Below are 21,303 nucleotides of genomic sequence, written 5' to 3'. Positions count from 1 at the left end.
TCTAACCCATCTGGCTCTTATCACAGACAGAGTTAGTGGATTTTGTATAATAACTGCTCTATCTCATGATTTTAGCAACACTTTAAGCAGGAACTGCATGTTGCCATTCTACTCCCATAACTGAGAAGAAGTTCTTTCTATTAGACTAATGCACAGAAACAGCAAATTAAAAGTAGAGAGATTGAGGAAAATCCTGGCTTTGCTGAAGATGATATGAGTTTTACCACTGACTTCAATACAGTCTGACTGTCGTCTTTAAGTTTTTGTCTTTCAAAGAATACTGTACATATAAGGACTGAGTTAATGAATAATTATGTTATATGTTATTATGTGATAAGTCCTGCTTATCATAATAGCTTGATAAATAGATGGCCCTTAAATCCCATTTCATCTTGCTTTTGTATCTAAATGCATGAATATTCTTTTAACAGATCTGGCTGTCATTGTCATTACAAAGGCAAAGCCCTCCAGCCTGGAGAAATCCTTCCTATGCCAACAGGCTCCTGGTAGGTTTGAGTGCCAAGAGTTTTATTTTTCTTGTGTCACACTTTGGATGCTACTTTAAGTGGTTTGAGAATTGTTTTCATGTATATTGAAAGTTTATTGTATCAAGATTTTTTTGCACACTTAGAAAAAGGGAGTCTAGTATAAACTGGATTATGTATCTGATTATTTTAACAAAGTACCTGGAAAATTCTGTAAGCCACGGTGGATAAGGTTTTGTGTTATACTGCCTGCATCCTAAATCACCTGGCCCTCCATTCTCACGGGGATTGACATATTCACCTTTTTTTTTTTATTTTGCTGGAAGTTAGGAAATAATGTAGTACATAAACTACGAATTTAGGCCCTCACAACAGATCAGCAGTTAGGAAATACCAACAAAATATTGAGCAGCACTCAAGATTTTGGATTTTAATCCACTTTCTCTTCCTGATTTCTGTTGTTTAAATTAGGTTGAATTGTATAATCTTTTTTAACATGGTGACTACAAAACATTTTTCCCTTGAATAAACATGGGTTTCCTTTTCTTTTCTAGTCAATGTTTGAATGGAACAGTGAAATGTATTGAAGCCACTACAGAAAACATAGGTAATTTACAGTCTTGTCCCATATAAAAGTTGCACAAATAGAGAATTTGATATTGAATAGTACTTTGGTTTTCTCCTCATATGTATTTAAAATATGAGATACTTTACATTACAACGTATTTAAAATAGGAGGTTAGGAGCACAAATAGTCTTGGGGTTTTTTTCCTCTTTTTCTGTAGCACAAATTGTACTACTTAGTCACTTGGGAAATTAAAAGAAATAAATGATTGCATGTGACATCTAGGTCTGTGTTCTCATGGGAATACCTATAATTAGGCTCATTATCCATGTTTAGGAAGCCTTAAGATTTTTATTTCTAGAAAGTAGATTTTTAATGTATTTCTAGTGGATTTAGAATGCCACTTGTAAGGATTTTTTCTAAGGCATTATTGCTCCATCTTTAAGAACGGACTGTGTGTCAGATCCAGGATGCATACACCCAGATGCTTAATATTACTGTTTTTTTACATTAGAACATATATTAATTTTATATCTCTGTAATATAGATTATGTTATAGACTGTTATTCAGATTGCATTCGTATACGAACTGTAATGAAACCTCACTTTGTATGCAAATAAATGGACTGTGAACAATAACAAATAGAAAACTTTCATCATAAAAGAACAGTTGATTTTATCTAACCTGCATTTTGCATTTGAAGTTCACATATGCCCTGAAGGAAAAATCTACTATGACTGCAGATCTCCTGTGCCTGGGTTGCCAGCAGCGGGTGTGAATTGTGGGATCTCTTGTGCAAACCTTGCCATGAACTTCTCCTGTGTCCCATCACCACCCTGTGCAAGTGGCTGCATTTGCCCCCCTGGGTAAGCTTTGATGGAACAACCTGGAGCACAAGCCAAGTACATATTTTCCACAGTTCAACTCTGCATATTTTTTTTGCTTTTTAAATACCAGTGGTATCACACCTCTAATTTTGAAACTATTGTTCTGTAAATTGTCGCAGACACACAGTAACAGCTAAAAGGCCATCAGCTATCCAGCTTGCTCCCAGTCCAACTGGCTGCTATTTGGGACTGTCTGGACAGGAGGTGATTTCCACCACTTGCAGAGTATAGTTTATTTGAATGGGAAAGCAAACGTGACAAAAAATTTTGATGAAAACCATTTGTCCTCCTGCTTATTGCTGCCCAAGTCATTTTCTCACCTAAATTTCAACTCAGGCTTGCAATGTTGATGCCCAGCCTGGGGCAGGGAGAGCAGGTTTCTGCCCTATTTCCCCTCATTCTTCTTTTTTTGTTTTCTCAGCTTGTGCATTTGTATTTGGTGCCTGGAAACAGTCTGCTGAGATTGGCAAGGGTCAAACCCAAGCATAAAATCTAAACACTTCTGTTGTAGTTTGTGTCAGGAGCAACCACCACTCACTCCCTCCATTTGTTTCCATTCCCTCCCCTGACACCTCCTGCATGCACTTGCAGATTGAGGAGTCAAATATGCTGTGCAAATTGCTGTAATTGCTGCTCATCTCAGGTGGAGTGCTCCCTTTTTTTTCTCAGCTTTCCATTTTATTTCACTGTGTGTGTAGCCAGTGGTCTCTTGACAGTGTATCAGTTGTGCACAGATCAGAGTATAAATGAGACCGTCACCAGTCCCCTTCCAGCACCTTGTCATGTTCATAGATGACTAAGTGCTGGTGGAGGTACAGATTTCATGCATAGCTATTTAACATTTCACTAGTTCTTGCCTGGTAATCTGTAGTCCTCCAAAATCTCTACCTCAACTGAGAAGGTAGCTTTCAGAACCATTAGTGTTATAGGAATAAAAAATTATTTTTAACACAAAAAGTGCATGAATTTTTAGAAGTAATAAACTAGTAAATTTTTGCTGAAATATCGCCATGAAATGTTCGCATGAAAATAAACTAGCAGTATTGACATGAAAGTTAATTTGAAAATTAGAAGAAATTAAAATAAAAGTTAAAAAACAGAGCTAAAGTCTTGCTCTCACAGTCATAGCATTTCAAACTGAGTATTATTTGATTGTTTTCTGAAATATAAATGATAACAGGAGTACAAACAAGCCAATTTCTAAATTTCTCTCAAATGGTAGAGTAAAACACATGAATTATTTTTATTACATAAGAGAATAAACACTCTTTTTGCTATTAGGTTGAAAAGTAAGTGTATAATACTTAGTACGGTTAGTAATGTCTTTGCTGTTAAATTGTACTAAATTATGCCTTTCAGGCTCATGGTTCCAGAAAGTGAGTATGGTTTTAGCTAAGAAGGGGCCAGCTGTATTATCTTAAAAATTAGTTTAAGAAGGTCTCTTTTTTTATGCAAGAAAATGTTAAGCATATATCTCCTGCTATTAAATCTAAGTGGACAAGTCATTAAAAACTTGTTTTGAGACATTTTACTGTAATGTAGTTTTTAAAATTCTCTTAAGTTGGCATTCTTCTCTTTGGTTCTCCTTTGCCACCTTATTTCTACCACTACCCATTGTTTGACTGAATGATCTAAGAATTTGGGGTGGAATCCTGAATTCTCCTGGAGTCTGGCACCTTATTCTAGCATCCTGGGTATTTATGGTGCTTATAAAGTAGAGCAGTTTGTGCGTGGTATTGAAACCCTTTTCTTTGGAAACCCATGAAAGGATGGGCTCTAGTATGCAAAAAATGGTCTTCCTAAAGTAAAAATGGTTTACATTTTCTGTTAAAGCTCTTGCACAACAGCTTTTCATTCTTTTAGTCAGTAGTTGAAGAGGTGATAAAAGAATTAGAAACACTGAAAGTCTCTGGTATACTTTAAAAATTGAATAATATAACAGCCCATGACAGTAAATGACACTAAATTCATCACCCAAAGATACACTGAAAGTCACCCTTACACTGAGCTAGAGATATGGAGCTAAACTGAGTTGCAGAAGCACAGAGTAGTACGGAAAAAGACCTCATGGGGCTAAGTTAATCTCCTATCTTTAGGCAGCACCAGCAATACCGATGTTATTCTTGGGAGACTTTTTGCTTCTATTGACAGAGACTAAGTACCATCCCAAGCCATCTGTTCTGATGCTTTCCCATCCTTAAGAAGTTTTCTGAACACTTGACTCTTACTTAAAGCTGATTGCTGTTTAATGAACTAGTAATGGGCTGAAGAAAACTCTAAGCTGTATATTCCTTTCAACTTCCAGTGAAACAATCTCAAGATTGTACTTTGAGCCACATGTCATGATGAAATGTTGTGTCAGCAACATTTTTTGTTGTAACTGCTGGACTCTGCCTAGCAGGCTGCTGCTGCCTGACAGCTCAGCGAGGGTTTCCTAGGGCCATGCCATCAGTCGCATCCCGGAGTCCGTTTCGGACAGCCCTGCGATCTGGCTCCGGCAGCCAGCAGCGTTACAACGTAGTGAATGGTAAAGAAGGTAGAGAAGGGTCTCTCACGAGGGTTTGAGATGGCTTTAATCACATCTTGCCCCCACGATGTACAGAAGTAGAGAGACAACGTGGTCTGAGCGTCGGATGGTTTTGTCAGGGGCCCAGGGGCGGTCCCTGGGCGGGGTTGGGGTACAGGAACAAATAGGGAGAAACCGAGGGAATGGCCAAGGCTAGGGAGGGAACAGGGGGAACATGCAGAATCGGGGGGTTAACAGGCTACCACAATTTTTGTTATAAAAGTTAACATTGCTAAATAGGTGGAAATGAGATAGCAAAAATGTGGTTGACCATATCTCTGGGTCACTTACTGATCTAATTAGATTTGACGCTTTTTGCATTAAATGCCTGTTTTTCTTAACCTTGGTTGTTTCAGCTTCCCTTGTGTAGGCAAGTAACCTCCATCACTGTGCTTCATAAAGTGTGCAACAGGTGCCATAGGCCAGCTCACTGTTCTGCACTCAGAACAGGACAGGTGCTGTCTGTGCAGAGGAGCAGACACACCAGTCCAGCTGCTTTCCTGGCACAGCAGGACAAGAGAGCAGCAGAGAGGGAAGGGCAATCTGGCTGCCAGCTCAGCCGCTCGCATGGTACCCAGATGCTCTGCAGTTTTCAGAGAGAAATACCTACACTAGCTACACTCCTGCATGGGAGTTGCTGCCCACATCAACATATCCCTTTCCAGATAGAAGGAGAGCTGCAGCAGTGAGCTTGGCAAGGTCTCCAGCTGTGCACAGTGGAGATCATTTGATTTGGACAGCTTTTGCTGAGGGAACAATTTTCCTTGGCTGGATGGAAGACTGGTTTGGTTGGCCTTGCTGGGGTTTCAACAATTCACTACACATTCAGTTATATTGATGTTCTTGTGGATTTACTCTTTCATCTTAATAATTCTTTTATTTTGAAGGATGGCTGAGCACAGAGGGAAATGTTATATTCCTGAAAGTTGCCCATGCACCTGGAAAGACAGGGAGTTTCTGTCAGGAGAAGTGATAGCTACTCCATGTTACACCTGGTGAGTTCATTTGCATACTTTCAAATCATCTGGATCTAGACCCAAAGTGAAACTGATACAGAAAATGTACTTTGAACATCAAAACTATATATGCTTGTTTATAGATAGTTACAGGATATAGCTTTCATTAGGCTTACTGATAGACTTGGATAAGTAGGAAGCCTTTGGAGTGAGTGCCTTTTCAGATCTAAAAAGGAAGCTGAAGGTATCCAAGTTAAAAAGCAGTCAAGAAGAAATGCTTAATTCCACACATATTTGCTAGTCTCTGAAATGAAGACATGTGGCATTTTGCAGAGTAGAATATCATGAAAGACAACCAAGGAGAAAAAGAGAGATATTAAATGTATGACAGCAGTAAATAGTCTGTTTCTTTGAGAACTGGATGGTTTGCAGTGTAATTTACCAGTTACTATGAGTGACTGTATAGGGAGAACATGAGCAAATTGAAAAAAAAATTCCATTAGAATTGAAAAATGAGCTAGCACCCAGCATATTTTTAAAGGAGATTTACCTGATTCATGCGGGCACAAAACAGTTCTTCATCCACGCTAATTTGGTAGTCAAAATATCTATGTCCAGTTAAGTGTGTATTTAATAATGAAAAAAAAATTGGCATGGCAGCTTTTGATCAGTTAAAAACTGCACTGGCAAATCAACTGAGCATTTACACGTACACAAAGCAAAAATAGAGGATGCCAGTACTACTTTCATACAAGTTTGTGTGAGCCACTGAATGTAGCTGACAGGAAAAATAATCTTGCAAAATATCAGTGTTAATTTCTTAAACTCATTCCATATATGTCTGATACCCTGAAATCCTACAGGTAGCACTTGAAGTATTTTCCTTCGAAAATTTGCAGACCTTTATCAAAATTTAGAAAAAATAGATGATTGGTGTCTTATGAAGGAGCATGTTGTGGCATTGTGCCTTATTTATATTGGAGACAGTGATGGAAATATTTGCATAAGCCATGCAAAGTTTGAGATTTTGCATTTATTTTTAATGCATTTTTATTGTACGTATGGGCTGATGGCAAAATGTTCAACACTTTTTTTGCCATGGCATCACCAGTATTTTCAGAAGCAATCCACAGTATAGCTCTCTGTTTCAAGGTCTGAGAATTTTATTCTATTAATGAATTTCTGTATGATTTGAAATAAAGACCACAAGAAAACATTTTCTTGAAAATATACAGCAAATGACTGCCATTACGAGGAGATACTGATTTTTAGTTTTCCTTGCAGTGTTTGTCGGAGAGGCGTCTTCAACTGCACCAGTTACCCCTGTCCTGCTGTGTGCACTGTCTATGGAGACCGACACTATTACACCTTTGATGGACTGGAGTATGATTATGTCAGCGACTGCCAAACTTACCTGCTAAAGGTAAGAGGATTGGTCGTAAGTTTTCTTGTGTCCATGAGGCAACAAATATTTTGAACATCAAGAGTTTAGCTATAGAAACAAACATTAAGAAAGCAGATGTAGAACAGATGTGAAAGAAGAATCTGTAAATGACATTTTGTGCTCATCTGTTTGAAAATGGTACCTGGGCGTGTTCTTGCATATCTATGTGGTTTAGAGAAAAAGAAAAATCAATGGTTTCTGGTTTAGCTTAACCATGCTTTTGTCACAATGAACAAAGAATATCACTATAGAAACTGCTAGAAGTAGGTATAAGCTATAGATTTATTTAATAATTATCTATAAGCCCTTCTTGGCCTAGGGCTAATGATGAGCTCAGGCTGCTTGAAATTCTTCTTGAACACGATCTGCATGAGATCTGGTTTGTATGTGTTTAATAATATCAAACACAATGATTTCATAATTCAACAATGAAATAATTCATTGAAATTGTCTGGCAGCTACATGCTAATGTTCCTCATAGCACACATTTAGAGTACATTGCTAGCTTTTTGTTTAAAAATACCATTACTGACATTAAAAAATATAGTCTTTTACTAAAACCACTATTGTTTATTACAATTGTTGCTATTTTAAGACTGTCTTCTCAGTTACAGTAGTATGTTTAGAAGAATACTCATTTTCCTGACTGTCTAACCTTAAGAATAAGGCGTAGTTTCTCAACAAGAACTACTGCAAATAGTTTATTTCAAGTATGCTTTAGTAGAGTATTCACAGCTGTGAAATAAAATACATTGGTTCCAGATTTTTGAGTGTGTTTAAAAAGTAAATAGAGAGATTTGAAAAAGATAATAATACCTCATAGCAAACTCCTGGCATGTATCATATATGATAAAAGAGCTCTTATTCTTAGAGATACGTGAACCTTTGTACAAGCCTTCCTCCTTTAAGATGCAAAAAATACGGGTTACTTTACCTGTAAAATCATCTTGTCGGTATGATGATGTGGAAAGCTGGGTTGTAATTTCTTAATTCTTGTGCCATTCATTAAGAGAGGTTTGTAAAACAAATCTATGCTGCTTTTTCAAACTTCAGTATGATACTGGAATGTTTGGCTTTTACAATCAAATATCACCTGTCACTCTGCTGTGTAAGAAAGAACCCATCTGGAAGCAAACCATGGGGAGCATTTGGCGTCCAAGAATAAAGCTGACAGCCAGATAATAAGGCATGTGGCACACTGCCAATGGGCCATTCTTCAGGTGAACATGACACAAATAATGAAAATGCTGCCTACACAGATCTGCTTTTCAGAGTTCTCAGACTTTTTCCAGCTTTTCAAGCTTTATTTTTTTCCCAAACTCATTTAAGGTGAGAAACTATGCCTCGTTTATCAGTGTAGATCATGTAAACACTTCATTTTGCTAGTCGAAATATGAATGATAAAGTCAAACAGTTTCTTACTTTAAAATATTTAAGTATATTTTTTCTTCCATTTTCTTGCTTATTGTCTTATTTTATTGTCTTTGATGATGCTACATTCTTCCCCCAAGAAAAGGGATTATTTTTCTGGCAAACTTTTTACTGGTTGCCATCTGTTTCTTCCACTTACTTATTTCATAGACTTCTGCTTTTATAGTAAAATTGATGTCTATCTATGACAAGTGTTGGCCTTTTTCTCTGTTTGTGGTGGTTTTTAGTCCTGCAGCTCAGCATTTTCATTAAGGCTTGTAAGGTCAGTGCACTTGGAGCCCCTCAGACATGTTCTCTTCTGTGAAGAAGATAATTTTTCCTCAGAAAAAATATTCTCAGAAAAATTAATAGTAATATTTCTCAGAAAAAATATTTTACCTGCTTTGGGGCAGACTTCAAGCAAGAGTTTAGAGGGATAAATTACCCATCAGAATATTCTCAAATGAGAAGGAGCTCTGTTGCAATGCTCATCTGCCTTTTAAAAAACACTCCAAACTCCCCACTGAAGTATTTCCACTAACTTTAGTAGGTTGTCAAGGAGGTCCTAAAGCACAGAAAAGGATGGACTCTTCCGTTCCTATATCCTGAAAGATGAAGGTCAGCATAACTAAGTTCTTATCCTCAAGTATTCCTATTTAATAGATTAGTATTAACTTCAAAATATGCAATAAAAATATTTTCTCTTCTTTTCACCTGCCATTGGGGGTTTGAGCATTTTAAACTCACAATTTTAAGCTTTTTTGATGTAATCATGAAAGCTCTTTTAAAGCCAAAGTTGGAGGATTATGAAAGCAACAACCATTTGAGCCATTTGATCAAATAATTGAAGCATTATGCCAATTAGAAGTGCAGATGTAACTCTTTTGGGTCAGGAGACATTACATGAGAGACCATTTGTTAAATTCATTTAACAAAACATGCATCATCTCAGGAACCACTGGGAACAGTTTCCCAAATGATTCTGCTGTTGCTGACATGTCCTGAGAGCTAGATACCTGGACTGCCCTGGGGAGTAGAGCCAGGGAACTCTTTTCTTGCATTCCCCTTCTTTTGTAACTTGAAGCAAGTTCAAAGCTCTTAGTTAATAATACTTTTTATTAGTGTGCTTAATACAGAGCTTGGCTGGTGTACTGATAATCTTTTAGCCATTACTTGCTGATATATTTATCTTGACTGGTAAATTTTTTACATGATGGCTGGGCATAAACTGGAGCAATCACACAGAAAGCAGCAATTTTCAATTACTCATTTGACACATCTGAAGAGTCAGAAGTAGCATTTATCCTATTCTTCCTTATTGAATATCTGTAATATTTTGTGCAGCTTTTTTTCAACATCATTTGTGCCAGGTAGCCAGACTGTAGATCCATGAAATTTGCAAATCTGTAGAATTAAATATTTTCTATGGTCTCTCTCATTATTTATATCTTGTAAAATAATAAATTTTAAAAATAATTATTTGTAAAATAAATACATTCTTCTTGCTGTTAGTCACCCTACAGTGGATTTGAAGCTGCAGGTGCATGGTTAATCAACGTTGTCAAGCTGACTATTCACAGTTAAGAGAAATAGTTTCTTTTAACAGATTTTGAAGATTTAATGGGAAAATAAATAATGTTGAATTTGAAATTACAAATGTTTAAAATTGGACACCAGACTCTAAAAGTAATTTCCATTTTTTCAGGGAATAAAGCAGTGCATGGGGTCTCAGTCAGAATACCTTTAATTTTTTAATTAACATATTTAATCCTCAAGTCACATTCTAGCATGTAGTTTCATGAGTAAATGATGTACCAAAATATTTCCACCTAAAACACTTGTCAAATTGTTTATAGCAGCAGTAACTGTGTAAGTGTAGAAATAATGATGTGTTGCGTGAAAATTTGTGTCCAAAAAAGAGGGAGACTACATTTCAGTGAAAACACCGTTTACTGTGAATAGTTTGCCCTGCTCTAGTTGCAAAGAATATCAACAGTTTGCTTTTCATCAGGCCCATGATTTCAGATGAAACCTTTCTGGATGCCCTCTTTTTTCTGAGTCTCTGGAAGATCTGTAAGGGTCAATAGCAAGCTCCCTCTGGGAAACATCCCTTTCCATCTTGTCTTCAGCTGTAGCTGTTTTTCTATTTGTTCTATTCCTTCTGTGAGCAAAAGATCTGATTACATTTGGCAATGGATTTATGCTCTGGTTCCATTTTCTTCAGATCAATGACTTCAGACTCAATTACCTCCACATGCCTTTCCGCCTCCTCCACCTGATTCTCCAGACCATTAAATTATGCAGTGAATGAATCACTTTTATTCTCCAACAAAGGAAAGATTTCTTTCAATTTGTGCAGATTAGCATGGAGGGCTTCCAGAAGAGGCTTGGGGAAACGTTTCTTACCATGAGAATGGCAATTTGGAGATTGTGTATGCATAGTGTGATTCAAAATTTGGATTCTCTTTCTGAGAACTTTGCCATTTAGTGACCTTTTGCCTTGAATTTCTGATTTTGGGTTAGTGTTCATCACCCAACAGCCCTTTGGCTATATGACCCCAAAATGTTTTATTGTTGTCTGAAAAGGCAGTTCACTGTAAGAGAGGCTGCCTGAGTTGAAGCACCTCTGGTGGGTACAGCTTCATGGTCTGTTGATCCAGCACAGTACAGGATGAGGAAAACCCAGCATGATGTGCTGCTGTTTCAGAGCTGTGGTGGCAGCAGTAACCCCCAGCCCTTCTCTGTGTTTGAAGGGGTGGGATGCTTGGGCCAGTCCCCTGGAGGTGCTGCTTAGCAGTTTATGGCCTCTGACTCTGGGTGTTGGTGAGCTATGAGAACTGTGAATTAAATTTGCTCTGATTTAGGTTAGGATATGAGTTGTTGGGTTTTTTTTTCTGAATGTATAAAAACTAAACTTCAGCAGTGTAAATGAACACGCTTAACATTTTTATTTTGAAAAACATAAAAGCTTTGTGCACATACCAGCTTTCTAGTTCCTGCAATCGTGTGCCGGAGCTCTTGTCCTTTATTTCCTGTTGCACTTTATCATTACCACCAACAGTGATAAAATATTAACATTTATAATGCACTTATTAATAAAACAAGACTAACAGGTCTCATATAAACACATATAAATACATGCTTAGATATTAAAACTAACACCACCAACTCTGATGCTGATTTGTAATTCAGAATAGTTCATGTTGCAGAATGTGTCACTTGGAAACAAATATTCAAATGTTCCCAAATCTTCAGTCTGCAGAAGGTCTCATTTTTAATTAGAAAGGGATTGCAGTAATATGACCTGTGCAAAAGCTAAATATGGTACATGAGCAGGCAAAGTCAAGTAAATGAAACAAAAGGAAATCTGCTTTAAAAGATTTTTTCTCAAACCTTTTAATATAGTTCTCTTAAAAAAAATCAAAACTTTTTCAGTGATCTCTCTCTAGTGTTTTCAAAATTAAGAAACACTGAGTTAGAACAAGGTTCTATTTTAAGTAGATAAAATATTCACGGTCATGTGTTTTCATTATTATCTGTATATTTTAAAAAAAGTATTCAGACTTTATTGTTGCAAACCTTCAGAAGACACAACAGCTCTATATTGCAGTAAAATCTGCTAGAAAAAAACCCCAATGTATAAAGAAAATATATCATGATATGTTTTTCCTATTGCTTGTATATATACGTATGTGTATGTATACATAATTGTAATGCATCTTTTTGGAGTTGAGAGTTTATTCTGCCTGAGGTGTATCCTTTTCAGAAGTCACTTTTAAAGAAATAGGAAAGAGTTATCATGGATGCATTAACAAACATCTGGAAGTTGTTTGAGGATGAGTCAGAAGCTAGAATAATCTCAGTCTTCTTGAATTTTCATCAGTGAATCTACTCAGTCATGTTGCTCTCCTCCATTTCTACTCAACTGTGCTTCAAAGCTAGAAATAGATCATATCTTACAAGTGTACTGAAAGCTTCTTTGCCATATTTTGAGTGAAAATAATCTGCAGCCATGTAGAAGATGTGAAGGAAAATTAATGTGCATTTGCATGAGCAATTTAGCTCTCAGGTTCTTAGTTCCTAAATGGGTTTTTTGGTTCTTTTTTTTTAATAGCTGAATAAAAATCTATAATATCAGTGGGAAAAAAAGTGCTACTACTATTCCTTTCCTCTCTTTTTTCTCCTGTGTAAGAGGATCACCCACTGTCTTTCCTATAACATTTTTCCCAACTTTCATGTGGATTTCTTCCCAAACTGAGACAGTGTGTTTCAGTGCCATCTGTTGACTCCAAGCAATATTGCTCTGTTGTTTTAATAGCTATGGGGAAGAACATTTGCTGATACAAATTAGTACAGGATGCAAAAACAGGGATCGAATAAAGTGACATGGACTGTTCATATAATTTTGAAAAGGTAAAGAAGAAATTAGTGCACCAGCAAAGCAAAGGAAGCCTTTCAATAAGAGATGGTTCTTAGTGTAAATTAAAATAATTTTTGCATACTTAATGTGTTTTCACTGATTATCTGGAGATCAGGTCCATAGTAAAATGGCACAGGAAACTAATAGAGCAAGAACATGTTGATGCCAAGGCATTTCTCTGCTCTCCAAAATCACTTAAATATTTATGCCCAAAGAAATCTGGGCTATCACTAAATCTGGGCTAAGATGTTTTACTTCTCCGAGATCAAGCTCACTAGAAGTAATTTCAAATGTTAACTTCCTTCAGAAGAAACTCGGAGCCAATAAACCACAACCAAACAAATTCTTACTTTCCATAAAATCTCCTGAAATGTTAGGTCTGAACAGAGCTAAGGAATCTCTCTAAAAATATGTAGGAAGGAGAAAGCAAATTCTACTTTTTAAACTACTGTATATTTTTTCAGTATGTTTAGAGCTTTTTGCGCTTCTTTTTTATGTCTATATATGAAAACATCTAAAGCATCATTAAAGCAAAAGGAAGATAGACCTAATCTATCTCTATTCCATTCCCAGGATGTCCTCATATGCCTTTATGGCCACCCTAGTTTGCAATTTAGTGTATTGTAAGGAATAAACCAAAGATAAGGGGTAAATCAGGATATTAAGAATGGAAAATAATGAGTCTTTACACTGAACAGTTAGAGAAATTTTAATGAAACTTTCAAAGAAATAAATACAGCCACTTTTCAATTGTCTTCTCCCAGGCTGCATTTTGACAATGTAAGCACACTACACAACATTGTTAGTGGTTAAAAGGGATAGAAAATTTTTAATAGGATATTGAAATAGAAAGTTTCTAACAAAAATAAACTGTAGCATTCCCAAGCACTGCTAAAAAAAAAACAACAAACAGAAAAAAAACAGAAAAAGGAAAGCAGTGCTTTGCTTTTTCTACTAGGAAGAAATATGGAAAAAAGTGCAGTGAAGTCTAGAAAAAGAATGTCCTGAGAAGTGGGACTGACAATGAGCTTTTGACTGACTGCCCAGAGCTGTGACTCTGTCTCTTCTGTTGCTTGGCAACTCCATGTTATCACAAAGAAACTGATATTAAGTTGGAACGGGCTGGATATGGTAATTTACGTGGGAAGATACTCTTGCAGTGGGAAAACCATTTTATTTCAAGTTTCTGTCAGCGTAAGTAGGTTTCACATGATGAACTGTAGTACATCCCCTGCTGGGTGCATTTTACCTAAAAAGGTAAAGAGTGACTCTGCCTTGGAAAGAGGCTGTGCAGAAAAAAAACAAAACCAAAAAAACCCCCACCTTGTTATTCATTAGACCTGCTCCTAGTATCTACTCAGGTATTTCTTCTAGTGGTAGTAACAAAAGCTTGTTTTCATATTTGTTTGGATTTAGTGCAGATTAGAGAGATGGAACTCGATCATTATCATTTATACCATCACATTCTCTAAGATCTCTTGAGATTTGCCTAAGACCTCACTGTCTTATATAAACATCAGATGATCCTCGCCTAATCTGAATAGTCCTTTCTTTTGCATTGGTATTAGTTAAGTGTTAAGTTTCAATTGCACTTTATTTCTTCTTTATTGAAAGAAGAGACTGCATGTGAAGCAGATACAGAATAATTTGAAGACTGTGATAGAAACTGTCTTTCAAGTTTGAATTTGTCTAGTACTGTATGGCTGGGAAAGGTGTCTATTGAGGTATATGGAGAGAATGGCAAGAGTATATATGTAAAGCAAATAATTTTGTGAAAGCTTAGAGCCATAAGAGACATGTAATGCATAATGATATTTTTATGTTTGTGTTTAGGTCTAAGATTTAATTTGAAAAAGAGAAAGCACAGAAGATTCAGGATTTAATGCAAAGCCCCTTTTTCTTAAATGTCTGGTTTACTCATAAGTCTACTGAACTACTACCACAGTCTCTCTGCATTTCCATCCTGCATCATTTCTAGTAATTTAACCATCATGCAGTCCTAAAGTAAGGAAGTACTGCACATGTCTTCAGGACTCCCTGTTCTCCCTTTGGTCAGCAAAACACTTCCTGGCTCCAGGCTTCTCTGTACTTCAGAGTTAACTTGAAATATAACTCAGCTCATGCCCTTGGCTCAAATCCCAACCATACACAAAAACTTCTGACTTGAGTATGTTGATGCTGTTCAGATGAAGGGATTGGCCTGGACTGCCAGAAGGCACAGGCAGCAGCTTCAATTAGCATAGCTAATACAGCTACCCGCTGCTGCCTCAAGGACTTGTCTTCATTGCCAAAAAAGGTGTATTTCTACTGTGGGATAATTAGCCTGATTAAACTACCCTTATTTAAAATCAAGCTCTTAATTTCTTTTCTTATGGGGAAGACATTGCTTCCCTATTAACTCTGAGTGTCCCTTTTTGCTAAGACTAAGCTAACTGAAGAGAAATGAACTGTGCCATGAAAAGAGCCCACAGTGTCATCGGCATCAAATAGACCTAGAGAACTGCAAGCAAAGTCCTTGTCTGCACTGAGCCATGGTGGGGAGGTAGCTTGCTTTCTTGCTTTCCAGTTGGCCAGCACAGAATATATCAGCTTGCATCCTATCTAGCAAACTAATGAGATTGTCTCCTTTTTAATTTACCACATCACATCCAATAAATCAAAAAATGCTCTGGGCTGTTATCTGACTTGGAGGGGAACAATTGTTGTACTGACTCCAGCAGCAAGCCTGGCTTAATTAAAACATAGTGTATTTCCCAATAAGGTAGTGACCAATTTTATTTTGAGTGCAACCTAAAACAACTTTACAACAGAATGGAACAGATGAACTTTGCTTTACCTTGAAGCTTTTGATACTTTTAAACTGAGTTCCCTTGCTAAATCATGGAGATCTGATTTCCTACACCCCCTTACCACTAAGCAGTTAGTGAATAATTTTACCCACTGTAAATGTTGTCTTCCAAGCTAACTGCTGACAAATACCATCTGTTTCCTAAGCCCTGGCATTAGGGTAACATAGAGCTTGCAGGCAGTCTCCCACAGCTTGTGTTCATTGCATTCACAAGCACTCGCCTGCTGTAGAGTGTTTTCTATGCCAGGTAGCAGCATCCTCTGGATTGTGGGCTATGCTAGGCTAAAGGCAGCAAAACTGTAGCACTTCCTCCGTGTGGCAAAAAAGTACCTCTACACTTTCCATCATCTGGGGTTGGGTTTGTTTTTGATTTTAGATTGAAAGTGTTTAAAGAGTTTGGTCACTGTGACTTCTATTAAGGAAAAATACACGATCTGCTTCCTATAGCACCTATGTTTTCTGTATGAGATGTTTATCACTGATGAGGAAAAATTACTGCTTTTTTAAAAAAATTCTTGAATTTTGATGAGCATGGAATAAATAAGGGTACAAATGTGAGACAGGCAAAAAGTAGTTAGGAGTAAGTAGCCAGCACCTTTTGGGGGTACACTGACCAGGGCAGCGGTACATGGACCACAGGAGGGAGCAAAGCTCTGGGGAGAGATTCTGTGGGCATAAACCAAGGCAAGGGATGCCTCCTGTTATGGCCAAGTGGAGCTCTTCAAGAGCATTGCTAGGAGCCAAGAGTAGTTCCCAGGACTGGGGAGATGCTGAGAGCCACCATTTCCATCTTGCACACCAAGCCCATTAGCACCTGCAATTAGTTTCATCTAAACATAGTTTCAGAGACTATGTTTAAAGTAGGGTGGGAGTAAGGAGAGTTTTATCAAGAAGAGAAGCTTTTTATTCCCAGCACTGCCCAAGTGTCCCATATAAAACTAGATTTGTCAGTGGGTGCTACTTGCCACTTCCAAGATTTTTATTTCATGTCTGTAAGATTTTTATTTTATGTCTGTCTCAGGTTTGTGATCACTGTAGGACTGAATTTGATCAAAAATCGAACCAGATTCAGAAACAGTGTTATTGGCTCATTAATGTTACGAAGTTAACTTTCTCAAGTAATTTCTACAGTTATGGCTGCTTGTTGATTTGCAAAGATTGGTTCAGAAATGAACAGGAAAGCAAATTAAAATAGGAAATAATAGGAATAACTCAACTTTGCATTTGTTTGCGGAAGTGTTAGCAACTCTGAAAAGAAAGTTGATCTCCTTTGTTCAAGTAAAAACCTTAGCATGGGGAATTACAAGGTGCATGTGAATTTCCCTCAGGATACAGAAGAACCACAGAAGCTGTAGGTGAATAAACAGATATGTTGAGCCAAGGTGCAAAGGTGGGTTTTTTGTGCCTAGAATGCAAAATTAATGTACAGGCTGTAGAGCCGAAAGGTGTGGGATTGGGAAGGCACTAAATTTGAGTTTAAAGTACTAAAACACCAGTAAATCAAGACAACAAAGTATTCAAATCTTCTAAATGTTAAAATAACCCCACCCCACAAACAAAAATATTGGCAGAAACCTTTACGCCCCCCAATAACATTGAGTACGACTCATAGTTTTGTGAAATTTGATGAGTGGTGGCACAGAAACTGTTCTATCTACTACTGCAGATGGTAGGTTCCTTGGTTTTAAAAATACGAAAACAGCTTGATCTCATGTACCTTGGTTTAAAAATAAAGCTCTTTTTATAGCGTGTCTCAATTTTGACAAACACACTGTGCTGTAAATATTGGATTCCAAGTATAAGCATGTTTTAAAAGCCTAAACCAGACTCTTATTTTAGGGGTAGCCTGATCCTCTGAGTTTGTGAAGTCTTTAGCAAGAGGAGTCACAGCTGAGCATAATAGCTCTTTAACTCCAAAGTTCAGCTTTGAATTTAAAAATGCATTTCCTGGTTTGGTAACTTACTTAAATTTAATTTCAAAAGTGTGTAAATTCTAAATTATACACCTTTTTTTGTGATTGTAAGCATAGAATAAATCTCCAGGAGTGAAATGCAATTGAATATATAAGTAAAATGATTTCTTCTTAATGTTACAGAGCACAGATAACTCAAATATATCTATAATTGCTCAGAACAAAAAGTGCTTTGACAATGATATTGTTTGCTCGAAGAATGTTTTCATCACTGTTGGAGATACTGAGATTTATTTTAGTGAACCTTCTGAGAAACAGGTTAGTTATTTTCTTTCCTTTTTGTGTTGCCCTTTAAGATAAGCACTGCAAATTTACAGCTCTAAAGGAGCATGTTTTTGGAAAGCGTCTCTCAGTCTGAGTTAATACAGTACAAGTGCTTAGGCCAGGATAAAGCAGCAGGTCCCAGGACACATCTTTTTTTTTTTTTTGCCTCGAGTTCTGTTTGTCCTACAAAGAAGATTGCTCAAAAGTCTCAAGGAGCTGGAACATACTGGCATTTATGAGTTTCTTTCCACTTGGTTTTGAAAGGGAAACCAAAGTATGAAGCAAACTTGAATGACTGAAAAGACAAAATATCAAAGTATTAAACAGTTCCATTAATATTATTGATTCAGCTATATGCTGAAGTATTCTTCAATATAAATTTTGCTGTTATCTGTTTGTATACCTTGGTAGCACTACTTCAGCAGATCTTAATAAATATTCGTTTGTGTCAGAAGACTCTAGGGGCACAGGAAAACAAATCTAACTATCAGCTCTGGAAGGCTGGATATTATACTGTGATACACTTTCCAGAACAGGACATTACAATTCTATGGGATAAGAAGACAATGATGCATGTTAAAGTTGGACCTCGATGGAAGGTGAGCCAAAATATAAACCTGAGATTTTGTGTAGATTCTCTATATTGCTAATGTGATCTTTTATTGAGTAACTGTGATATTCTTTTCTTCAAGACTCCCAGTGGTATAGCTTTTTATCACTGTGTTCAGTGGCTAGCATTTCCCAGGTAAGAAGAGATGGAGAATGCAACTTCCGAAGAGAAGGAGTGGTTGCTACATGTATGCTTACCCCATTGCTTGATACACGGCAACCTTGGACATATGCAGGGATTCAGCTCTGACTGAAAGATACTTTGGGGGCTCAAAGGGAGGGGTAGTTTTGAGATACCCAGTTCACTGCGTGTTCGCATAATTGCTAAAGCCAATGGAAAAGAAGCTTCCATATCTAGTGACATGGAAGATGGCAAGTTTGCAGTGCAGATTGCATTAGACTGATGATAGATCTGCAACCTGGGATGTAACAGAGGCTTCTGAGATGAACAGATAGAGTCACATCTTGGGTTTAACTTAAAAAGACAAAATACAGGAAAGGATGTAGACAAAAACTTACATTTAAACCTGAAAGATATATCGTGACAGGATTCTGTCATGATGCAAGCAAGAATTCAAGGCTTCTTCTTTTGCCAGTTGCTCTTCTATTTTCCATTCCTATGTCATCATCTATCTTGGTGTTTCTGCAACTCAGTCTTTGGGTGCTGGCAGAGTAACCATATCTGTGCAATTCAGAGTTACAGTTCTCCTTTGTTTCAAACATGAACACATGTATTAAGGTGGGGCTCATTCAGAAAAAGAAAAGAAAGCATGCTAGGCTAGAACACAGTATCAGATTTTCTGAAGTGTAAGTCAAAGCTATAATGACCATCTAATGTGGTTTTAAAGCAAAATTATTATAGGCTTCTGTCCAAATAGCTGTAACATACTTACTTCACCTACAGGTTGATTTATCAGTCAACAATACACATGGAGAAAAAAATTTCTTCTGTTTTTGAGTAAGCTAGCAGGGAGCTGAGGTTCCATTCAGGAACACAAATTCTTCCAGTTCATTCTGTTTCCAATGACTGTTTCTTCCAGAGGCTCCAGTTCAGTAAGATGTCTGCAGCAGACCTTAAGAAAAAAGAACTCATTAGCGTGAGCCACAACACTCTAAAAATCCAACTTTACTTTTTACTGTTGCGCAGAAATATCTATTTTAATATATATTTATGGGTGTATGCATGTCTACGTAGGTTTTGCATCAGAAGTGCATACCCAACACAATAAAGTTGCAGCTGTGTCTTTTATAACTGCTATTACAAATGTTCTAGCTATTGTGAGCTAAAATTAGAGTTAACAAGTTTTAATGACAACACCTAGTCAGGCTTCACAATCATGAGGTAATTCACCTGAACTTTTGACTTTTGGACTGGAAGCACTACTAAGCTTTCAGAAAAAAATATTACTAGATTCCAGTCCATTTTCACAGGCAGGCACTAAGAACAAGTTCTGGAAAACAAGAAGAAAACCACTGATTTATGTTAAAAGATATTTGCAATATGGAACTGCAGGCATAGCAGAGCATCAGATATTTTCAAAATATAAGTCAGATTTGCATTCACCCTTTTCACTTAAAATTTTTATATTCCATGTGTGTCATTTGGGCCAATTATTGACTGTTAGTTTATGAAAAAATTTCTTCTCCTTCAGGGCAAACTGGCAGGCTTGTGTGGAAATTTTGACAAATATACTTCAAATGATCTGACTACATCAAACAACATGGAGGTGAGAAATGCACAGGTGTTTGGAGACAGCTGGGTATTAGGACAGGTAAGTCCCATGTCCAATAAAAATTTAGAGAAAAAACATTATAATTTTAATTTCTAAATGAGCACATTGTAAGCACACGATGTACAGATATTTTCTAAATTTATGGTCACTGTATAACAGGACATTTTAAATTTTGTGTCTGTAGAGGTGAAATGTGTTAATAATGTCTTGTGTCATAGCAAACATATCCTGAATTTAAATGAAACCAAACAATCTCTTTAGGGCAGGATATGTTTTCCCCTATGTAAAACAATTATAATTGTCTGGATTTCAGTATTCTACAAAGTTAGGTACACTGCTTCTGATATTTTTGATTAATCCCAATTTAAAAACAATTGTAATTTCTCTGGATTGGAGGCATCAGGATACCAAAAGTAAACAGAATCTGAATGCTGGAAAGAAGTGGTCTGGAAAAGAGTTTCTGAACACTGAAAATAAAACAAAGATTTATTTTAGTTGCACTTTGTAAACAGAGTAAACTGATGAAGCAGAGGTGGTGAAGGGATGGGCAGAAAAGGCTCAGAACAGCAATAGGCACAGTCCAGTATGGAAACTTGGTTTCTGAGGAGAAGGAAGGAGGAGGCTGTGGAGAGCGGATGGCCATAACTCTGGTTTATAACACAGGAGAATAGGATTTTCATTAATTTGTGCTGAGATGTGAAGTTTTATAGCCTTGTGGACCTCCTGAAAAATCATTATTTGTAAAGCTCTCTGTAGCAGGTTGGGTTTGTAACCGGACAGAAACACCAATTTAGTGTAGTGGTTTGGTCCAAAATACTCATTACTGCTTATCTTCTGTGAGATAAGAATTAGGAGAAATGCAAAGCAGGCACCAAACTTGAAAGAATATAAAGAAGTTTATTAACAGACCTAAAAGAGGGAAAAAAAATTATACCATACCTTCAGAACTCTTCTCCTCCCCCCACCTTCCTCCCTTCTCCCACTGACAATGTAAAAAGACAACCCTCAAGATGTTCAGTCTGTTTACCACTTCCATAATAACCTTGTTCAGTCCATTTAGGAAGAGGAGTCTCTCTTGCTCATGCTATGAAAACATTATCACAACGAGACAGCCGCCCACTTTGGTTCTCTGCTCTCATCAT

The 21,303-nt window shown here is 37.0% G+C and overlaps 1 protein-coding gene across 4 annotated transcripts in view; it reads left to right on the top strand.

The window, feature by feature from the left end:
- OTOGL (otogelin like) overlaps window positions 1-21,303 on the top strand; it is a 90,358-nt gene that overhangs the window by 29,438 nt on the left and 39,617 nt on the right. For 3 of the 4 annotated variants that reach the window (XM_017743956.1, XM_017743957.1, XM_017743954.1), the window contains exons 21-28: window positions 432-506; window positions 1,040-1,092; window positions 1,755-1,917; window positions 5,392-5,499; window positions 6,745-6,883; window positions 17,679-17,813; window positions 18,272-18,418; window positions 20,081-20,200. In XM_017743956.1, the coding sequence (XP_017599445.1) occupies window positions 432-506; window positions 1,040-1,092; window positions 1,755-1,917; window positions 5,392-5,499; window positions 6,745-6,883; window positions 17,679-17,813; window positions 18,272-18,418; window positions 20,081-20,200 (940 nt within the window). The remainder of the gene's footprint in view (window positions 1-431; window positions 507-1,039; window positions 1,093-1,754; window positions 1,918-5,391; window positions 5,500-6,744; window positions 6,884-17,678; window positions 17,814-18,271; window positions 18,419-20,080; window positions 20,201-21,303) is intronic. The other variant, XM_017743955.1, reaches the window with a different exon arrangement.

This window comes from Corvus brachyrhynchos, unplaced genomic scaffold (genome assembly GCF_000691975.1).
Source record: "Corvus brachyrhynchos isolate BGI_N302 unplaced genomic scaffold, ASM69197v1 scaffold9, whole genome shotgun sequence".
Taxonomy (NCBI): domain Eukaryota; kingdom Metazoa; phylum Chordata; class Aves; order Passeriformes; family Corvidae; genus Corvus; species Corvus brachyrhynchos.
The sequence above is the reverse complement of the archived record's forward strand: the minus strand, read 5'-3'. Positions and strand labels throughout refer to the sequence as shown.